Source organism: Oryctolagus cuniculus, chromosome 5 (assembly GCF_964237555.1).
Source record: "Oryctolagus cuniculus chromosome 5, mOryCun1.1, whole genome shotgun sequence".
NCBI classification, from domain to species: Eukaryota; Metazoa; Chordata; class Mammalia; order Lagomorpha; family Leporidae; genus Oryctolagus; species Oryctolagus cuniculus.
In genome coordinates this window covers 96,523,181-96,543,686 of record NC_091436.1, presented here as the reverse complement: position 1 = coordinate 96,543,686, position 20,506 = coordinate 96,523,181, and the positions used below count along the sequence as shown (strand labels likewise).

Genomic DNA, 20,506 nt, shown 5'->3' with positions numbered 1-20,506 from the left:
GACTTTTTTTTTTCCTGCAAAAGTTGGCAGGAAATGAATTGTTGCTTTCCTAACAGTTAAGTAAATTATGTTATAGGCTCTATAAAGCCAATGTATTCGCATGAACATGTCATGTAACATAATATATGTCTTTTAACATAATATATATAAGAACTGTTTAAAAATACATGCATAAACAAAATGGAGCAAGTTGGAAAACCTCATACTTAGTGAAATAACCCAGTCCCAAAGAGACAAACACCATATGTTCTCTCTGATTTGGGAGAATTAATAGCATAGCTAAAATGAAAGCTATAGAAGTGAAATTGTCACTTTTAGAATCAATGTCTTCAAGAATCCTTGACCTGATTGTCGAGAGACAGTTTACCATTGTTACTTTTTACTGTGTATATCCTTTTTGTTTTGTTTTTTTTTTCTCTGTTTTCTTTCTTTCTCTCTCATTTCTCTACTTCACACTATATGCTGAACTCTCTATATAACAGAGTTAATTATATGTGTTTTAAGGCAATTGGAATAAGATCCTAGTTAAAAATAAGAGGGAATAAGATATGGAGGAGGTAGTCTAAAACTGTAAAACAGTATAGTTCTGCATACAGACATCTAGACTTACCTGTCAGGGTACAGCGTAAGAACTAATCATGGGGCTCCAAACCTATAAGAATCGGTGGTATAAACACCATATTCACTGTTACAATGATCATATTAAATGTTAAAGGCAACAGAGAGGCTGATCTAAGTTTAAAAGGGGCAATATAAATAACATCAAGTACCCGGTAAAAATAATAGAATTAAAGAGGAAGGAAGGACCAACATGGGAAGCAGTCCACACAGCAGACTCCTAGAATAACTTTCTCAGTAAATAACACTCTGACTTCAGAATCAACCCATAAGGCTTCCTGGTCAGGTTGAAAGGCCTGTGAGAGCATTTCAGGCATGGAAAGGCAAGACTCTGTGACAAAAAAACATAAAACATGCTGCACAGAGGATCTCTGTGATACCTCAGAGGAAAGAAAGTGTCATCAGAGAAGGAAACACTCTTCTCTGAAGGGAGAAAGAGAATATCCACTTTGCTTATGACTGTGTCCAAATAATGACAGAGTCTGTGGTCACAAAAGGCCTCCATAGCCTTGGCAGCCCATGACAAGAGCCTTGGATGATCACTGACATCATAAAAAAAGAGTGTTAATTGTTAAAGGAACAACAGTAGTCACTGTGCACTTGCTCCCCAGGCAGGACCTCTGTCCCTATTGAATTGTAATATGAGAATCAACTGCAAATTCTCTCCCCAAACTGTTCTGTATGTTGTGTGTGGGCATGGGGACAAATTGTTGAAGTCTATGATTAACATAGAGTTGGTCCTCTATTTTAGTTGGTACTAAAAATGATCCATAATGAAGGAGATAGGAGAGGGAATGGGAGGTGGGATGGGAACGAGGAGGGGGGGTATGGGGGAAAGAACCACCATATTCCTAAAGTTGTATCTATGTAAAAATGCATTCATTAAATAAAAATTACAAAATGAAAAAATATATATGCATATAAAATAAGACTCTATGGGAGGAAGTTTGGCCTAGGAGTTAAATGCAAGTTAAGATGCTCATTTCCCATGTCAGGGTACCTGGGTTCAATACCCAACTCAGATTCCTGACCCCATCTTCCTGCTAATGCAAATACTGAAAGTAATGACGGGTCCCTGCCCCCTAAGTGAGAAACCTGGATTGTGTCCTCAGCTCCCAGCTTTGGCCTGACCCAGCCAGACCATTGTAGGTATTTGGGGAGTGAACCAGCAGCTTGAAACTTTGTTTCTCTACCTCTTAAATACATTTTAGATAATTAAATAAAAAAAAAAAAAACTGTAAAGGGGAAATATAATCAGTGCTTGTTTGTTAATGATAGTTCATCTATCCCTTTATATCAGTTGAATTTTGTCTCAATGTTTTTCTTAGCTAATTTCTGTCATAGGTTAGTGGAATTATATGGGATATAATAAATACCCTAAAATGAGCTTTTTATCATATCAAGTATTTTATATTGACAATGATGAATCCTGGAGAAAGGATAAAAAAGATCTGGTATTATTTAATACACAAAAAGTATAGCAAAGACAATGGGATTCTTGCTTCCCAACTTCCCAGTTTTTGATATATATGTATATATTAGAATATTTTTCTATTCTTTTTTAAAATATTTATTTGAAAGGTTGAGTCACAGAGAGAAAGAGAAACAGAGAGAGAGAGAGTGGAGGGTGGGATCAATCTTCCAACTGCTGGATCACCCCCCAAATTGTAGCAGCAGCCAGGGCTGGGCCAGGCAGAAGTCAGGAGTCTGGAATTCCATCTGGGTCTCCCATGTTTGTGCAGGGGCCCACGCACTTGGGCCATGCTCTGCTGCTTTCCCAAGTGCATTAGCAGGGAGCTGGATCAGAAGTGGAGCAGCTGGGACTCAAACCACTGCCCATATAAGATGCTGGTGTTGAAGGCAGGTGTTTTATCTGCAATGCCACAGTGCTAGCCCTGGAATATTTTTCTTAATTGTGGTAAAATACTTGTAACATTAACTTTATCATCATAGACATTTTCAGAATTACAGTTTAGTACTGTTAAGTATATTCACATTTAGTAGAAGAGTCAATTCTTAAAGCACATGTTTATTATTTTGTTTTCTAAGTCTACTATGATGACAAGGCAGCAAATACAGAAAGAATATGATGCCCTAGTGAAAAGCTCAGAGGAACTCCTCAGTGCGTTACAGAAAAAAAAACAGCAGGAAGAGGAAGCAGAAAGGCTGAGGCGCATTCAAGAAGAAATGGAAAAAGAAAGAAAAAGACGTGAAGAAGATGAGCAGCGTCGAAGAAAAGAGGAGGAGGAAAGGCGAATGTAAGGCATTAAGGCGTGTATATTGCTGTCTGCATTGTAAAAGGGAGAATAGTGCATTCTTGCCCATGTTCTTCTTTTAATAAGCTGATTTTAGAATAAGTATAAAGTTAGGGAAGCTTGTAACGATAACAGAAACTGCTTTAATTTTTTAAATTTTTAAAAAAGATCTATTTATTTGGGCCGGTGCTGTGGCGCAGTGGGTTAAAGCCCCAGCCTGCAGCACCAGCATCCCGTATGGCCACTGGTTCGAGTCCCGGCTGCTCCACTTCTGGTCCAGCTCCCTGCTAATTCACCTGGGAAAGCAGTGGAGGATGGTCCAAGTCCTTGGGCCCCTGCACCTAAGTGGGAGACCCGGAAGAAGCACCTGGCTCCTGATTTTGGATCAGAGTGAACCAGTGGATGGAAGATCTCTATCTCTACCTCTCTCTGTAACTCTTTCAAATAAATAAAATATATATATATAAAAAGATCTATTTATTTGAAAGGAAGAGTTACAAAGAGAGATGTAGAGAGAGAGATTTCATTTGCCGGTTCACTCCTCAAATGGCCACAATTGGCCAGGACTGGGTCAGGCTGAAGCCAGGAGCCAGGAGCTAGAGGCTCACGTACTTGAGCCATCCTCCTCTGCTTTCCCAGGCACGTTATCAGGGAGCTGAATTGGAAGTGGAGCCACCCCAACTGGTGCTCTCAAAGATGCTGATATTTGCAGGCGGTGGCTTTACTCTCTGCCACAATGCTGGCCCAATAAACTGCTTTTAAATATAATTTGAATTTTGGTTCTACTTTTATACTTGAATATTTCTTAAATAATTCTTAAAGCTGTAACTTGTATATTTTATGAGCTGGAAAGAACTTGCTTTTGTTTTTGCAGTTTTGAAACTGATAGCATTTTAGAGGATTGTGATGGTAAGGTAGAGTTTAGTTGGTGAAGGAGTAGAGGGCTCTTACTTCTAGCCTTTATAACCAACTTAAACTTAGAGATGTTAAACATTATAGAATATAATTGTATTTATGTTTGCTTCATTTAAGAAACATGGGGTGGGCCGGCGCCGCAGCTCACTAGGCTAATCCTCCGCCTAGCGGCGCCGGCACACCGGGTTCTAGTCCCGGTCGGGGCGCCGGATTCTGTCCCGGTTGCCCCTCTTCCAGGCCAGCTCTCTGCTGTGGCCAGGGAGTGCAGTGGAGGATGGCCCAGGTGCTTGGGCCCTGCACCCCATGGGAGACCAGGATAAGCACCTGGCTCCTGGCTCCTGCCATCAGATCAGCGCGGTGCGCCGGCCGCAGCGCGCTGGCCGCGGCGGCCATTGGAGGGTGAACCAACGGCAAAGGAAGACCTTTCTCTCTGTCTCTCTCTCTCACTGTCCACTCTGCCTGTCAAAAAAAAAAAAAAAAAAGAAACATGGGGTGGGCCAGTGTTGTGGTGCAGCAGGTTGAGCTGCTGCTTGGTATGCCCATATCCCATATCTGAGCAGGTGCTCCAGCTTCCTGTTGACATACCTGGAGGCAAGCAGATGAGGCCTGCCATGTGGGAGACCTAGATGAAGTTAGTGGCTCCTGGCTTTGCCCTGCCTAGCCCCTGCTATTGTGGGTAGTTAGGATGTGAACCAGCAAATCAAAGATTGATCTCTTTCTCTATTTCTCTCTGTGTATGTACATATAGGTGTCTATCTCTCCCTCTGTCATTGTTACTTTGACTTTAAAATAAGTAAATATTCAAAAAATTACTGTCAGTAGAATTTGATTTTATTTTATTCAAAATAAAGTGATGACTTGTACTGCCAGGAGGTTAACTTGAGCTCCCAATTCCATTACATTGTCATTAATAGTTAAACTGCCTTTCAAAGGATCTTTTATTTTGAAGAGTCTTCTGCTTTTTTTTAGGAAGCTTGAGATGGAAGCAAAGAGAAAGCAAGAAGAAGAAGAGAGAAAGAAAAGGGAAGATGATGAGAAACGTATCCAGGTAAGTTCTTCATGAATTTCTATTGAAACAGAATATGCAAAATTATAAAAGAAGTGAAAATGAGGTCTCAGTTTGCTTGATAAGCTCTCACTGGTTTATCCCAGACACCAAAGGCAGTTTCTGCAGTGGTTGTGGAAAAGGGCATTAGAGTTAGAGAGGTGAGTTCCAATGCAGGCTCTGTTACTGACAGAAATTGTGTGTTGTGTACATCACAATGAGTAATGCTGGCTACAGTTTTCTCTCTGTAGCAGGGGGATAGACAATTGTAAGCATTAATTGAATTAATACACATTAAGCATTTTAAAAAGAAACATGTCTACAAATATTTGATCATGTATTTGTGTTTTTGATTGTGTTGGCTTTCATAATATATCCTAAGCCTAACCAACACTTAGTTTCTGCCATCCGCTGTCCAGGTGTTGGGTGTTAATGTGATACCTAGGATACTCAAGTGATGTTTGGGGTATTGATAGAATGGTGAAACCATGGTTCTTCTCCCTTCTCTTAGGTTTGGAAAAGAGGAAAGATACACATGTGTTTGAAGCATTAATCATAATATAGAAGACTATAGAGACTGAACAGAGTTGTAGTTAAAATATATATATTCTTTAGTACTTGTGTGGAATAATTAAGGTTTTTTAAAAGACTTGTTTATTTGGAAGACAGAGCTACACAGAGATAAAGGGAGAGAGAGAAAGAGAGATTGATTGATTTCTCTGCTGGTTCACTCCCCAGATGCCTGTAAGGGGTGGGAGTGGGCCAGGCTGAAACCAGGAGCCAGGAGCTCCATGGGTCTCCCATGTGGGTGGCAGAGGACTGAGGACTTGAGCCATCATCCACTGCTTTCCCAGCAGGGAGTTGGATGGGAAGGGGTTCGAACCAGCACTGAAATATAGGATGCTGGCATCACAGACGGGCCTGGAACTTTTTGTTTGTTTGTGTGTTTTTTTTTTTTTTTTTTTTTTTTTTTTTTTAAAGTAATAATGTGAGTGGCCTAGTCAAAAGTAAAGAACTCGTGGTGACATGGCTCTTTGTCTTTGTCAGGCTGAAGTGGAGGAACAGCTGGCCAGGCAGCGGGAGGAGGAATCCCAGCAACAAGCAGTTCTGGAACAGGAGCGCAGGGACCGGGAGCTGGCCCTGCGGATAGCCCAGAGCGAAGCTGAGCTCATCAGCGACGAGGCCCAGGGCGACCTAGCGCTTCGGAGGTATGGGGCCCTGGGTGTGGTGTGGCAACCTCTCCTTTGCTTTCCATCACCTTCCTATTTGTTACTTCCATGTGAAAGGGATAGGAGAACCATATTTGTTGTGTCTTCATATTTGAAGTAAAATCATTTTTAATGTGTGTGTCCACTTTTATACACAAGTGAATGAAACAATTGATTTTCCATAAAAGTTTTAAATTTTTTAAAATTAATAACAGAAAATTCAGTTAATCAGTACTGTTAAAAAAAACTTAACTTTTATTCTGAAACCATATATTGCATAGACAACTGATTTCTAAATACCTGTCCTCAGACACTGAGTATAGATCTCAGTGACTTTACGATAAAACAGTTTAATATGTTTAAATTTTTTTTATTTTACTAATTCAAATTTTTAAAAATATATCATATACTCTAATACTTGAAATGAGGAGAAATTTACCTTCCAGTGCTTCAGGGTAATGGGTTTCCCTTTCCCAGGCAAGAATGTTAATTACATTGAAATACTTTGGTGCCTGAGCTTTCCACATTACCTCTAAATACTATAGTGGAGTGTGGAGGAATATGCAGTGTGGTGTTCAGCTTTTCATTACCACACTGGCAAATAACTTTATAAAGGGAAAAGGCTTATTGAACTCAGTTTTGGAGGTTCAAATGCAGGATCAATGGGCCCATTGGTTTGGCCTCTAATGAGGATGTCAGTAGTGGAGCATGGAGCATACAGGGAGGAAGTATCACATGGCAAGCCAGGAAGCAGAGACATGGGGTCCCACTCAGCCATTATAACCTACCTTCTTGCAAGAATTATCTTCCAAGGATGCATTCCTAATAATCTAAAGATCTCCCACTAGGCCCACCTCCTAAAAGCCATAATTGCATTAAGTTTCCATCCTGTTAAAAACTGATGGTTTGGGAGTTTAAACATCTGCATGAGTTCAAGAGCCAAACCATTGCATATAAGTTCTTAATATTTTACAGGAAGTTGAAGGAAAGTTTTAATATCTTTCATTTAAAAAGTTAGAATGTAAAATCACTAGTTTAAAATTTTTTTAAAGATTATTTAGTTGAAAGGCAGAAGTACAGAGAGATTTTCCTTCTGCAGGCTCACTTACCAAATGGCTACAATGACTGGGGCTGCGCCAGGCCAAAGCCAAGAGCCTGGAGCCCCATCCAGGCCTCCCACATGGTTGTCAGGGACCCAAGCACTTGAGCCATAGTTACTGCTTTCCCAGACACATTATCAGGGAGCTGGATTGGAAGTGGAGCAGCTGAGACTGGAACCGGGGCTCATATGGGATGCAGGCTTCACGGGCAGTAGCTTAACCTGCTGCATCACCATGCTGGCCCCTAATTATTTATTTTTTAAAAGAAGCAAAACTCGTTTGGAGGGTCCCTTTATTTTTATGTGTGTATGTTATGTATATGCTGAAAGGCACATGGAAAGTATTTATAACCAAGCTTTTCAGAACTTGAGAGCAGTTTATGACAAAAATTTAGTGTAAGCGCACCACTAGATGGAGATATTTCCTTGTGAACAGAAAAAAACCTTGGTTCAAATCACATGGTAATGGCAATTCTAATTGTTAGATTTTATTTAGCTGAAAACAAAGATAAGGAAGGAAAAGGGTGTGTTAAATTGTCTTCACACTTTTTCTAGAAAGTCATCATTTTGTGAAGCTCAAAATTTTGAATTGTACATGAAAGTGTATTACTTGTTAATTGAACCAAATAGGCTCATGCAAACAAAATGTATTATAATTGTTAAACTGTTGGATTTGGTCCCAGTATTTTTACTCTTTATGGACATTTCATTGTAATTAGAATATTTTAGCCCTGCCATGGCTTTTGTAAATGTATTCTCAGTTCAGTTGGGACCTGTTCCTTCTGCCTGTGTTACATTGGAGTGGCTGGAACCCCTTATTAAGTGTAGCTGCCTAGCAGCGAGGCCAAGCTCTTAAATGAACCTTACAGATGCCACCCCTGATGTCTGTGAGGAAGCACTGCAGTTGGCAGAGCTGAATTTATCATGGCCAAAGTTCATTCCTAAGGGACTTGTTAATGCAGCCCTTATTGGTACTCATTGCCAAAGTTTGTATTTAAGCATTTGAAAAATTAAGCTATGTCCAGTGTCAGTTCCACACACTGTGTACTGCCATCTGGCTCAGACGTGGACTTCTTCCTCAGAAAGGTGTACCTCTTCCAGGGTGAGTAGTCTCTGAGAGAGTGGGCCATTTAGGACCTTTAGTGTGAATGAGGAGTTCCCTAAGATTTTTAAGTTAAGTAGAATTAGCTCCACAGTAGGACCTGTGTTAAGTAGTGGGAAGATATCCAAGCTATTGTGACTTAAAAGGCAGAAGAGTTAGTTCTGCAGTGGGACCCACAGCCCTTAAGGGTGGTATTCTCCCCTTTGGAATGCCCTTGGAAGTCCTGTCAACTCTCTTCAAGGAGGCATTCTTTGACTGTAGGGTCCTCTTGAGCTCGTTCTTGCTGCCCCCTTATGTTTATTTTATACCCAGTACTATTAGCATTAGCACAAAAGTATGAGTGATGTTCCATATAGGTGTTTTCCTCTTTGACAGTTTAATCTTACTCCGTGAGCTATAACTAAAACTTTTGAATACTTACGGAATCATTTCTGTAGTAAAATTAGAACTCTGAAGTAAATTGCTTCTTAATATGTAGTGTAAAAATGTTGTTCTTAAGTTCTGTGGTATATTTTTTTAAAGTATGAATGGATTATTCTGTATTGAACAATTTTAAGTTACTTTTCCAGCTTGGATTCCTATCCGGTAACTTCTAAGTAAGAACTATTTTCCATGTAACTATTTTCCACATATATGTTTTAAAATATAATCCAAACATATGATACTTGAGAGAAAGTGATGGTTCCAAATTATATGAGATTATAAAGTAATAACCAAATTCTTAAAAAATAAATCTCACAGTGCATGAACATTCCAATCTAGATGTAATATGCTTACTCTTTAATTTTTACTGAATGCCTTTAATGCATTCTTCCCTAATCATTTTAATGATTTGAAAATGTATTAAAAATTAAAATGATCTCACATGTTGATGAAAAAAATTGAATTTTCCAAATCAATGAGTAAAATAACTAAAACACAAATTTGCACAATCCCAGATTTTCACAATTCCAAGTTGGTTGTGATAGTAACTAAAATATATTCTCTTCACAGAAATGATGGCACAAGATCAAAAATGACACCGTATGTGGATATATTATATTATGTATAATATAAATATATTATATCCTAATATGGATGTAGTAGGGGAGTAGTTTCCTTATTGTATTAAGTTTTTAAAAGGTTTAGTTTGTAACATGTTCCATATACTTAGTAATACAATTCTCAGAATACAATATAATGATACTCCCTTCCTTTTTCCCTCCCTCCTCAACCCTTCTTCCCTCTCCCTTTCTCTCTTTTTAATTTTTGAGAACACATATTTTAAATTTACATTATAGTAAAGACAGGCTTAATGCTTCACCAAAAAAAGAAGTCTAACAAGTACAAACCAGAAGACCCTAGTTCAGTGGGAAATAGGCAATGGCGATAAACAGTAGTTGAATGGAAAAATGACCATTTCACCCATACACAGTAAATTTTAAAGTAATGACAAATCATTAAAATTATAGTGGTATAACATTCTTAACCATTGGTTTGACAGAGGTATAAAACAAAGTTTTACAAAACTGTGTTTTAAATTTTTGTCTTTATTAAAAGAGAATTAGATAAATCATCATTTCTTCACCTTTTTCTTGCTGTGGAAAAATACCCATTTTGTTTTAAGTGTTTTTAAGTTTCCCTTACATCCTATCTTTAGAAGCAGGTGTGCACATATAAATAAGAATAAGGGAAATACTTAGTTTTTGGCATTTAGGGTAGTTCATTCTAGAAATACCTAAACTAGGTCATAATCTCCAGCTACATGCATGGATTTCAAGTTTTTTTGCACCAGAAATCCCCTTATCTTTTAATTCCATTTTTCCACAATCTTTTGAAGTACCTGCTCTATGTAATGCTAATTTTAGTGATAATGTATCTTTTTGTAGGAAAATTTCTCTGCAGAGAATCCTAGTAACATGAATTAAAAAATACATTTTGTATATATTTTGCACATATTTGATTTTTGCATATAAAATTTGTATGTGATATGTGTATATTTATATGCACTTTTGAAGTATATGTAGTCTGAATTTTAACACCTTTAAAGGATGGCAACTGTAGCCTTTATAGTTGTTATTGACTCTGTTAGGATCCTATACCAAAACAAATGTTTTGAAAAATGATGCAGCCTACATAAATAATTCTCTCCAAGTATCACATGTAAAAGAGGAAAAAAAGGGTAACATTTATAATAAAATATGTTAATTTATTTTAATGTGAAAGTATTTGACATCACTGCAGCAGGAGACATAATCAAGTAATCCCATTTTGACTTATGCAGAGAATCACCATGAATGCTGCAGCTACAAAAGCAAATTCTAAGAATATTGTAGCAAGCACACAAATGCCATGAAATTATAAATTGTCCTTTGTAAAGTTCTACACAGATTGTACACAGTGCAATGTCCTCTCCATTACAACGTATTTGCATCACTAGAAAAATTCTGTAGATAAGGAAGCCATTTAAAAATATGTTGTTTACATGTAAAATATGTTTTACGTGTAAAATGGATATTTGTATTTGAGGGTACTTCAGAAAGTACATGGAAAATGTGTATTGGAAAAAAAAGCTGCATGAATTTAAAAATTTTTTGTACCAAACTTATCTTTTAATTCCATTTTTCAAGAACTTTTTGGACACTTGTATGTGTGTTTTACCTGTTTGGTGGACATGTTCAAGTTACACTTAAAGTATCTCTATTATTGCCCTGCATTAGAATAATTGCTTCATTAGTTACTATTTGAACTTGTGTATTTAGCCTTGCAACCAATATCTAAAGGTGAAAGTAAGATCATTTTCATGTAATTTAGTAAAATCAGAAGAAAAAAACATCTAGTGAATTTGGTGAAGTGTATTTGGTATAGATTAAGTGTATCTTGATGTGGGCTCAAATATGATAATGACTCAGTGGAGACTGCCATACAGTGCAGTATCAAAGCATACAAAGAAATCTATATGACCAACTGAGCAGGTGTCAAGAACTGTTAAAGGCCATGAGCTCCCTGCCGTGGGAAAAGAAATGAAGGAAGTTTTAGGAGAAAGAGGTGATAAAACAACCATGCTCTGGATACTGAGACAGAAATCTCAAGGTGGGGTGATAATAGAATTAAAAATACCTACCAAAGTCTTGCTAAGTTTGGAAGAAAATTCTGAGAAACTACTAACTTAAAGAAAGAATGATAAATGTATTTTTCAAAAGGTAATTTTATTATATTTGTTTATTGTTATGAAAGACTGCTTTTTCTCTAAACTATGCTTGCTTGGATAGCCTCCACCCCCATCAGTAATTAATTGTAGCCAATGTTCATGACAAGGAAAGAATACAGGAGTCCTCCACTTTTAAAGTCTGAATCTTGGTGGGCAGGAAACTGCCTGAAGCTAATATATCAATCATGTTTTCTTACGGCTTTTACTGATTTGTAAGGTTTTGAAGTTGCCAGAATCTGATGAATAAAATGAGTGGGAAATGATTAATTATGAAGCAAAAGAGCAAAGGGCAGGAAAATAAAGTTAGCAAAGGGTGGATGAACAAGAGGAAGCTTCCATCCCATTCCACCAAGTTAAACAAATGTTGAGAAAAGTTACACTCTCCTGGGTAATAAATATGGGTTTCTACCTTTGAGAAATGTTTATCCTTGGAAGGTCACAACACTTCAAATCTTTCATATGACGATTGTTTGTGTAGATACTCTGTTTTTGCAAAAAGCATGCTTTGATTTAGAATTTCTGAGTTTTGAATATATCAGATTCTTAAACTCTGACATTGTAGAATTCATCACCTTGGTTTACTGTAATGCTTTATTTAATTAATATTTGCTAAGCAACTCTAGTGCAAAAATCCTCATATAAAATCTGTGTCCTGCCAAGTTTCCTCAATGCATTTAGAATATGCTATTTGTATTCTGTACATAAAAATACCACAAGAGTGTGACTTTTATGCAATTTTATCTTAAAGTTCTTATATAAAAATGGATGTGTATTGAGATGACTTTAATTGGATTTTTAAAAAATGGTGCTGTGTTTAATGGCTAGGTTTACTGAGTACATCACAGGCCTTTATAAAGTAAAAACAATATAAATTTTAAATTATATTTTTAGGTAATTTATAAAGTGTATCGTTTTCTGAATATAACAATTTTATTAGAAAGTTTACATGGTATTTATATAACTCTGTTCTATTATTTATTTTTCTTATAGGGAACAAATGGCCAAAGAAATGTCAGAAATTTTGAGTAGGTTAGTTCAGTGTAATTTGGGGAAATAAGTGTTCATCTCATAATCATGCTTTTAAGTTACCTTTGATTATTTGGACTAGAACCTGTTCTGTGACTAGCCCACTCTTTTTAAGTTTTGTGTACAAGGAATGTCACTTTCCCTTTATTCCACCTCAACACAGATAAAGATAAAAAGTGATATTCCCTAAATCAGTGTTTGTCAGTGGGAATACCATTGGCATTTTGGATGGGAAAATTCCTTTTTGGGGATAATTCCCAGTTTAATCATTTGCCTCCACCAATTCAGGGGGATCTTTCCCCTCATTGTAACAGAATGTATACTTTGAAACTCCCAATGTTGGTGCTGTGCCTCATTTGGGAACCACTGCTCCTGCTTGAAGGGGAGTAGAGGAAGAGTGTGGCTCCTGAGGAGCTCTGCACTATGCCACTGGTTCAAAACCACTGGTGCAAATTGAGCCACCAGAGGATACAGCCTGAGCAGGATCTGGTCCACTCCCTTTATCAGTTGATATGAATGGGTAACATCTGAACTCTCGATTTTGAAGTTAACACAATTGATTAAAATACTAAATTAATATATATTTTTAAATCAAGTCAGTTTTGCTACTACCTTACTATGTTGTTTAAGTGATTGTCTTTATAACAAGTCTAAATCATCAGTAAATTTCATCTTTATTTTACTGTTTTAATAACTCCAGTGATCAGGAGTGAGGGCAGCATTTAAACTTCTTCCGGGGCTGAGTATGTTTCTCAGCGGGTACAGTTTTGTTTAAGGTAGTGTGACTGAGAGGTTGATGATATTAAAACCATAGATTGGGCAATAATAATTTGAATTCAGTGTGCTGCATTTTTTAAAGGTATCAAGACACGTATACTTTGACAATCTGACAAGTATGAAAATTCCTTCTATCTTTCAAAAGAAAAAACAGCAACAGTAATACTCGTAATAATTTTCAGCTCCCCTCCTAGAAAAGACTTCCAGAAGAGCTAGGAAAAAAAGACAATTGCTGCTGTTGTTATTATTGTTAGCTTATGGACTGGTGCTTTAGGGATGAAGAAAAGAAACAGTATTTGAATAAGTGTTACAGCCTAATTTATCATGAAGGGTAATAGAGAGAGGCCTTGCTGACACACAGCTGGTTCTTTCTGTGCAAAGCAATTAAGAACAAAAAATTACATGGAAAATTGCCACACAGCTTATGAAAAGTATAGACTTCCCAAGAAACCTACAAAGAGTTTAACCATAAAATACAGGAAGAACTAAATGACCACACATTATTCTTCAGCCAGTTTTATACATAAGCAGCAATCACCATGTCAAACAATTTTAAGGGTGAAGCATGCTGTTTCTTGTTCTTTAAAATGAAAGCATTCATAAGCCTTTTAAAGAGGCAGAGGCACCGTACTTATTCCATTGTTTAGCTTATTATTGACAGAATAATTTCCTTCACTTGAGAAAGAAGGTAACATTGCTTCAGACAGCATTTTTCAATAACAGCAGTCTTAAGTTATCTGTATCTTGTCTTTTGCAAGGATTGTTTTTATCTTTCGAAATGTGAAATGATGAGAAAACCTGTGCTTATTTTGGGGTATTAGACCTTAATTCTCTCTCTTTAGGAGGAGATATTTTCTAAGTAGTACATGATAAAGAAGAATCTTGTGTGATATGCAAGAAGCGATATTTTAGCTCTTTAATATTTAATGATTTTAGTACTAATGCCATCTTTTCAGGTTCTTGAAAGCTGATATGTTTTGGCCGGTGCCGCGGCTCACTAGGCTAATCTTCCGCCTAGCGGCGCCGGCACACCGGGTTCTAGTCCCGGTTGGGGCGTGGGATTCTGTCCCGGTTGCCCCTCTTCCAGGCCAGCTCTCTGCTGTGGCCAGGGAGTGCAGTGGAGGATGGCCCAGGTGCTTGGGCCCTGCACCCCATGGGAGACAAGGAAAAGCACCTGGCTCCTGGCTCCTGCCATCGGATCAGCGCAGTGCGCTAGCCGCAGCGCGCCAGCCGCGGCGGCCATTGGAGGGTGAACCAACGGAAAAAGGAAGACCTTTCTTTCTGTCTCTCTCTCTCTCTCACTGTCCACTCTGCCTGTCAAAAAAAAAAAAAAAAAAAAAAAAAAAAAAAAAAAGCTGATATGTTTAAACTCTTCCTTTTTACATTGAACTTTATTCTGAGTTTCTGCTATGTGCAAGTGTATTCCTTGGCTGAAAAATAATATACATTATTATAGAGAAAAGACCTTTCTTTCTGTCTCTCTCTCTCTCTCACTGTCCACTCTGCCTGTCAAAAAAAAAAAAAAAAGAAAGCTGATATGTTTAAACTCTTCCTTTTTACATTGAACTTTATTCTGAGTTTCTGCTATGTGCAAGTGTATTCCTTGGCTGAAAAATAATATACATTATTATAGAGAAAAGACCTTTCTTTCTGTCTCTCTCTCTCTCTCACTGTCCACTCTGCCTGTCAAAAAAAAAAAAAAAAAAGAAAGCTGATATGTTTAAACTCTTCCTTTTTACATTGAACTTTATTCTGAGTTTCTGCTATGTGCAAGTGTATTCCTTGGCTGAAAAATAATATACATTATTATAGAGAAAAGAAACATTGCCCACATTTTCTGATTGAAGATCTCAAATCATGTGCATGAACATAAATGAAATGCTGAATTTGTCCCATTTTATTGAGTGCTTTAGATTTTCTTTCTTTCCTCTTTCCCCGTGGAAATGTTTCTACTAAATAGTGCAAGATACAACACTGTGTCCTCTGAAATTTGCCCTTCTGTTTCTTCCTGTAGTGTACCAGTTGTCATGTTATTATTCACTGAACATGAGAGTGTGGTTTAGTCTGTTCACAGACTTCTCCCACAGTTTCTTATTAACAGTGAAACTTGACATCTAGTAGAGGTTCCAGACCGCAGCAGTTCCTTTAGCTCGTCTTTAATGACTCCAATGCACCGAGTTGCAGTTCAGCCACTCACCCGTGCAGCTTGTGAAACTCTGGATGTCCAGGGAGTTTATGAACCAATAGGTGTGGATGGAGCTTGATCACCTACGCGCTGAGTGGTTGGCACAGGTGATTGTGCTGTGTGAGCTGATGGTCACAAGCAAACTGTTAGAGTGCTTCTAATGATCTTCCAGGTGTGTTGTTTTGATTTTGAGGAATTTAAAAACTTCAGAGGTCCAAATACCCACGAGAAGAATGTTTAAATTGAAGTATGGGGCAGGTGTATGGTACTAGAATATTGGAATCAAAAGTTCTGATTCAAAACCTAATATGGCTGGGGGCCGCCATTTGTGGCATAGAGTGTTAAGTCATCGGCATCCCATCAGGCTGCCAGTTTCAGTCCCAGCTGCTGCACTTTGATCCAGCTCCCTGCTAATGTGCCTGAGAAAGCAGTAGAAGGTGGCCCAAGTACTCCTACGTAGGAGACCTGGATGAAGCTCTTGGCTTAGGACTGGCCCAGCCCTGGCCATTGCAGCCATTTGGGGAGTGAACCAGTGGGTGAATATCTCTTGTCTCTCTGTTTCTCTCTCTCTCTCTCTCTCTCTCTCTCTCTCTCTCTGTTTCTCTCTCTCTCTGTAACTCTGCCTTTCAAAAGCAAATAAACAAAAAACAACAACAAAACTAATATGGCTATCAAGTAGTGAGATGCAAAATTGTAATTTAATGGGCCAGTTTTGATTATATCCTTCTGAATCTCCTCTGTCAAACATTTAAAAATCACTATACGTTTTTCTGGTACAGTGGTTGTTTGCAGTTCTTAAACTTATATACACTTCCTTACCTTTTTAGTCAGTATTTCATTCATATTTATAAATATGTAAAAATATATAATAATTACAGAGGCCCTGCTGTCCAAGCCACCAAGGCTGCTGCTGGTACCAAGAAACATGATCTTAGTAAGTGGAAATATGCAGAACTACGAGATACTATCAACACTTCTTGTGGTAAGTCCATGAAGAGGGTGAAAAAGCAGGAAGGGTTCATAGTAATGATAAAATAAGAATTCCTAAACTGGTTTGGGAGAAGTGTATTTGTTTTTGTTTTATAGGTTAGCTTACACTCATTTCTTTGTTACTCTTCCCTTGAAATGAATTCCTAGTTTATACTCAAAGCTAGAAGATAGACATGCTTATTAAATTAAATCCATTTTGCCTGTCTATTGCCTAGGTCGGAGAGGAAGAACAAAGAGATTATGGTTTGGGCTATATTAATGACTAGCCCTTCTAATGTTATTCTTAATAAATACCAATATATTTGAATCTTTTGGTTATAAAAAAAGTAAAAATTATGAAAGAGTAATGCAATAGTAATATTTTCTTTTTAAAATGATCTTTCTGCCAGCAAAACAATTAGAGTCAAATACTGTATCCACAGGATTCGACCTAGTTGTATTCTTATTTAAATCAGTGTTTCAGCTCAGGGCTATATGAGTAGGAATGAAAGACCTATACAGAATTCCTTCTCACTGAATATATCTGCATAATTATAAACATTAAATAAGTGTTGTGTATAAGTCTAGCTTGTGGTTGAGCACAATGACCATGTATCCTGTTGTGAAGGTATTTATGGCCTGTACAAGTGATGGAACCTCTCTGATTCAATTTTTGCATCTATAAAAGACTGATTTATTAGTCTAGGATTCTTGTGCAGAACAATTGGTATTAAGACAGCAATAATGTATAAGAAAAAGCATAACAAATATAAATGATACTATAAAATGAATAGTAATCTTAACCTTTGGTTTTGTAATATTAACTTAAAAATAAAAAACTTTGTATCTTTTATGCCACAGAATAAATATTCGGATGAATAAATTTAGATGTTAATTTTTTTTTGGCTCTTTTCTATGTAATCAATAGATATTGAGCTCTTGGCAGCTTGCAGAGAAGAATTTCACAGGAGACTAAAAGTGTATCATGCTTGGAAATCTAAGAACAAGAAGAGAAATACTGAAACAGAGCAGCGTGCTCCAAAGTCTGTTACTGATTATGGTAAAAACAAATCTGTACTTTTAAATGTTCTGAAATATCTGTTTATAAATGCATGTTACTATGATAAGACATTTGGGCGAAGTGTCCCATATAGCATTTCTGTTACTGTAGAACTGTGATCCATTGAACAAAACCATAATGACCTATTTTTATAATATTATTTCTATCGAATATGTCTCTCAAGTCATGTTTCTTAAGATATATTGCATTTACTTCTTAAAACTCTAGAGGTAAGAATCTGCTTGATGAGGCTGTGCAATACTATTCTAAATACATATTTTTCCATACACACACACACACACACATCAAAATCATGTGACAGCACAAAGATTACTATGCATCTTACTGTACATGTGAAATGCAAATGAAAGGGAAAGTCTTCCAGGGGTGGGTGTTTGTTGTAGCAGTTGAAACACTGCTTTGGACACCTGCATCCTACCTTGGAGTGCCTGGGTGAGGCCCAGCTCCATTCCCTATTCTACCTTCCTGCTAATGTGCTAATGTGCACTCTGGAAGATAGCAGTTGTTGAGTCCAGTAGTTAGGTTTCAGCTGCCCCTGTGGGAGGCTTAGATTGAATTGCTGGCTCCCTGCTTCTCTGTGGCCCAGTCCCAGCCATTGCAGGCATTTGGAGAGTAAACCAGCAGATGCACACTCTGTCTCTCTCTCAAATCAAATAAAAATTTAGAAAAAAAAATTTTAGCCTTATAGGTAAAAATGAATATTTTGTATTTATTAAAAAGATCTTATTTAATTTTTATTTTTAAAACTTTCCCTCAGTTTTAAAGGGCATTTCCCTTAACTATGCATATATTGTTATCTTTTTTTATATGTAGACCTAAATACTTTTCTGTTCCACCTAGAATAGGATTGTGGGGTAGAAAAAGAAAGGAATTGGTTAATGCATTCTCCATTAACAATTTAAGTCTTTTGTTTAAAAAATAAAAATGTTTACTGCAAACATAATTTTATAACACTGTGAAAGTACAGCAGTGAAAAATATTACTTTCATTCAGACCAGAGTTTCCTTAGGCCAGGATTGATCCTAAAAATGGATTTTTTACTTTATCGTGCAAAAGGCTTTCTATACTTGAAAATAGTGCAAAATAGATATAACCTAGTAAAAGCATGCACAGGCTTTAACATTAACTGAAAATACCTGTGATATATGAGTGATATATATGAGCTGTCATTTCAATCATTCAGGCAGTAATTGGAATTTTATTTGTTCAACTTTTTTTTTTTTTAAGATTTTGTTTATTTATTTGACAAGTAGAGTTACAGACTGTGAGAGGAAGAGACAGAGAGAAAGGGCTTTCTTCTGTTGGTTTACTCCCCAAATGGCCGCAACAGCCAGAGCTGCGCCAGTGCGAAGCCAGGAGCCAGGAGCTTACCTCCCACGCAGGTGCAGGGGCCCAAGCACTTGGGCCATTCTCCACTGCTTTCCCAGGCCATACCAGGGAGCTGGATTGGAAGTGGAGCAGCCAGGACTAGAACCGGTGCCCATATGGGATTCCGGCACTGCACGCAGAGGATTAACCTACTGCGCCACAGCGCCGGCCCCTCAACTTGCTACTTTTAAACTGGTACAACTTATTAGCGAAGTTTGAATTAATGTCAAGGTGACAGCATATGTAATGGCTTTTTCTTTTTAAAGATGTAATCCAAACATTTGATGGTAGGGTTTAGCGAGACCTGACCCAAGACAACTTAGGGAATGACCTCTTAATTATATTTTGCTTCCCTTACTACCTTCTGAGTTAATAAAAGCAAAGTTCAAGTAAAGTCAATTAAACAGTGGAATTTTAGTGTTTCTGTGCTGTTGCAACAAATACATTGAGTGAGAGCAATATTGCTATTAGTTTGGTAGAAGCCCATGCTGGTGACTGTTCAAGGGATGTTGTCAGTCAAAATATAACAGAAGGGCAGTGAGTGGTCACTTGTAACAGAAATGGCAGGCAAGGGCACAGTCAACACTAGGACTTCCAAGCCTATCTCCAGTTTGAGTTTTTTCTCTGTGAATTGAAGATGACAAGATGAACCCATTACTTGTTCACTTTCTGAGTACTAAGTTCCCATTATGTTACCTTTGTTTAGTGAAAAATAGCAATGGACTTTTTTTTTGTAGCTGTAAATGTTCTAATTGCTCGCTTTAGCCTGATGAAATTTGATTATAATGTTATATCAAAAGTTATCCCTCTGAGTAATTTTACTTCTCAAACAAAAAAAATACTATTGTAATATTTGGCACACACATTCTAAAATAATATATAAGTATTTCTTGTATTTTTAAACCAAATGTCTACACCTTACTCATCCAACTTCACCCAAAAAGGTGTAAAGGATATGTGGCTCATCTTGCTAGGTCAAACACTATTTCAATTCATAATATGTTATTTGGGAAAACAAATGTTTAGGAAAATTTCTCAAGTCTCATCTAGGTAAACAAAAAAACTTAGGAATTTTATGTGCACACCATTTACATATTGTTTAATTTTAGAGAATTTGATTTGAAACATTTTCAGGATAAAACATAGCTTCTGCTCTGAGAACTGCTTACCTTATTTTTCTCTGCCTTTTTTTATTCTCATGTAAAATTCATTCTGATATAAGAGCCCAGCTAAAAAGGAAAATGAAGGGCACCAAGATTCTTAGTAGCTCAGCTGAGAAAATTCTATACTTAAGTGGTTTCCTAATGGGACAGCTAAACAACCTTTAAAGGAACTGCTATGTAGTCTAATATTTAAAGGGATTAGAATTCATTAATGTCAGAAAATAAAACAATGACAACTTATGACTAACAAAAAATGATAGATAATGTTGACTTCGAAGGAAATAGATGAACAAGTCATAGTAAATTCTTTAAAGTGTGAAGCCTCAGATGCTTTTCCTGATGCTGTACTGCATGAGCACGTCTCCCCCAATTACTGCCAATAGTGATTTTCGGAAATAAGTCTTGGAAGAATGGAAGATTATTTACAATTTTTAATAGTATTTAAGTGCTTCTAAAATGGTGATTTTAGTTGTTTTATTTTAGGGCTCCTAAAATAAGAATGGCA

At 37.1% G+C, this 20,506-nt stretch overlaps 1 protein-coding gene across 8 annotated transcripts in view; it reads left to right on the top strand.

Moving 5' to 3' along the window:
- MYO6 (myosin VI) overlaps window positions 1-20,506 on the top strand; it is a 173,917-nt gene that overhangs the window by 148,109 nt on the left and 5,302 nt on the right. For 4 of the 8 annotated variants that reach the window (XM_008263125.4, XM_008263124.4, XM_070073858.1 and 1 more), the window contains exons 27-34: window positions 2,668-2,876; window positions 4,758-4,836; window positions 5,881-6,041; window positions 8,812-8,838; window positions 9,236-9,265; window positions 12,423-12,461; window positions 16,299-16,402; window positions 17,318-17,449. In XM_008263125.4, the coding sequence (XP_008261347.3) occupies window positions 2,668-2,876; window positions 4,758-4,836; window positions 5,881-6,041; window positions 8,812-8,838; window positions 9,236-9,265; window positions 12,423-12,461; window positions 16,299-16,402; window positions 17,318-17,449 (781 nt within the window). The remainder of the gene's footprint in view (window positions 1-2,667; window positions 2,877-4,757; window positions 4,837-5,880; window positions 6,042-8,811; window positions 8,839-9,235; window positions 9,266-12,422; window positions 12,462-16,298; window positions 16,403-17,317; window positions 17,450-20,506) is intronic. The other 4 variants (XM_070073859.1, XM_008263126.4, XM_008263127.4 and 1 more) reach the window with 2 other exon arrangements.